General features: G+C 75.5%; 1 protein-coding gene across 1 annotated transcript in view; it reads right to left on the bottom strand.

The window, feature by feature from the left end:
• Window positions 1–649: 649 nt before the first annotated feature.
• MNEG_14467 (hypothetical protein) overlaps window positions 650–828 on the bottom strand; it is a gene marked incomplete at both ends in the record, with an annotated part of 1,936 nt that continues 1,757 nt past the window's right edge. The window contains one exon of the mRNA XM_014037061.1: window positions 650–665. Coding sequence (XP_013892515.1) covers window positions 650–665 — 16 coding nt within the window. The remainder of the gene's footprint in view (window positions 666–828) is intronic.

Consider the following 828-nt stretch of genomic DNA (forward strand, 5'->3'; position numbering starts at 1 on the left):
GCCCGCGACCGCCGCCGCCGCCGCCGCTGCGGCCGCCGCCGCCCTCACGCGCTCGGCCGGCGTGCCGTTGCCGCCGCCGCCGCCGCCGGCCGACACCGTGCCGCTTGCAAAGTGCCTCGGCGGCGACGGGCCAGCCATTGGTCCCGGCCCCGGGCTGAGCACAGGCCCGGCAGGCCGCACCCTGGCCCCAAACCCGCCGCTAGCCTTGCCGAGGCCCGCAGAAACGAGGCGCGCCGCGTTGCTGCTGCGGAGGACGCCGGACGCCGCCGCTGCTGCCGCCGCCGTCGCAGCCGCGGACGCCGAGGGGTGGCTGGGACGGCTCCGCCGCAGGGGGCTCAAGGAACTGCCAAAAAGCTGTCCCGCGAAACCGCTGGCCCCCCAGCCAGCGCCCGCTGCAGCTGTGTGCCGCCATGGCGTGCTGCCACCATAAGTCGACTTGGCAGCCTGCTGCTGCTGCTGCTGCTGCTCCTGCTGATGCCGCTGCTGTGCGTGCAAACGGTGCTGCTGGAGCCACCTCTCTTGCGCCAGCCGGCTGCCCAGAGGAAACGTGCCCGCCGCTCCCGGCCGCGGCGGCGGCGACAGCGGCCGCCAAGCCGGCTGCGCCTCCCAGGCCAATTGCCGCCTCGGAGGGGGCACAGATGACGGCCGCTCAAACGCGGCTACGGCTGCAGGCCAAAAAGCCGCGTGTGCATCGCGCACGCCAGCGCCGCACGTGGCGCGACCGTGCACGGAGGGCGCCCACCCGGTCCCCGCGGCCGCTGCCGAGCTGCTGCTCAGATATGAAACCGCCCCCGAGCCGCTCCTCGGCCTGGCGTGGCGGTCACAGCC

This window comes from Monoraphidium neglectum, assembly GCF_000611645.1.
Source record: "Monoraphidium neglectum strain SAG 48.87 unplaced genomic scaffold scaffold04510, whole genome shotgun sequence".
Lineage (NCBI taxonomy): Eukaryota > Viridiplantae > Chlorophyta > Chlorophyceae > Sphaeropleales > Selenastraceae > Monoraphidium > Monoraphidium neglectum.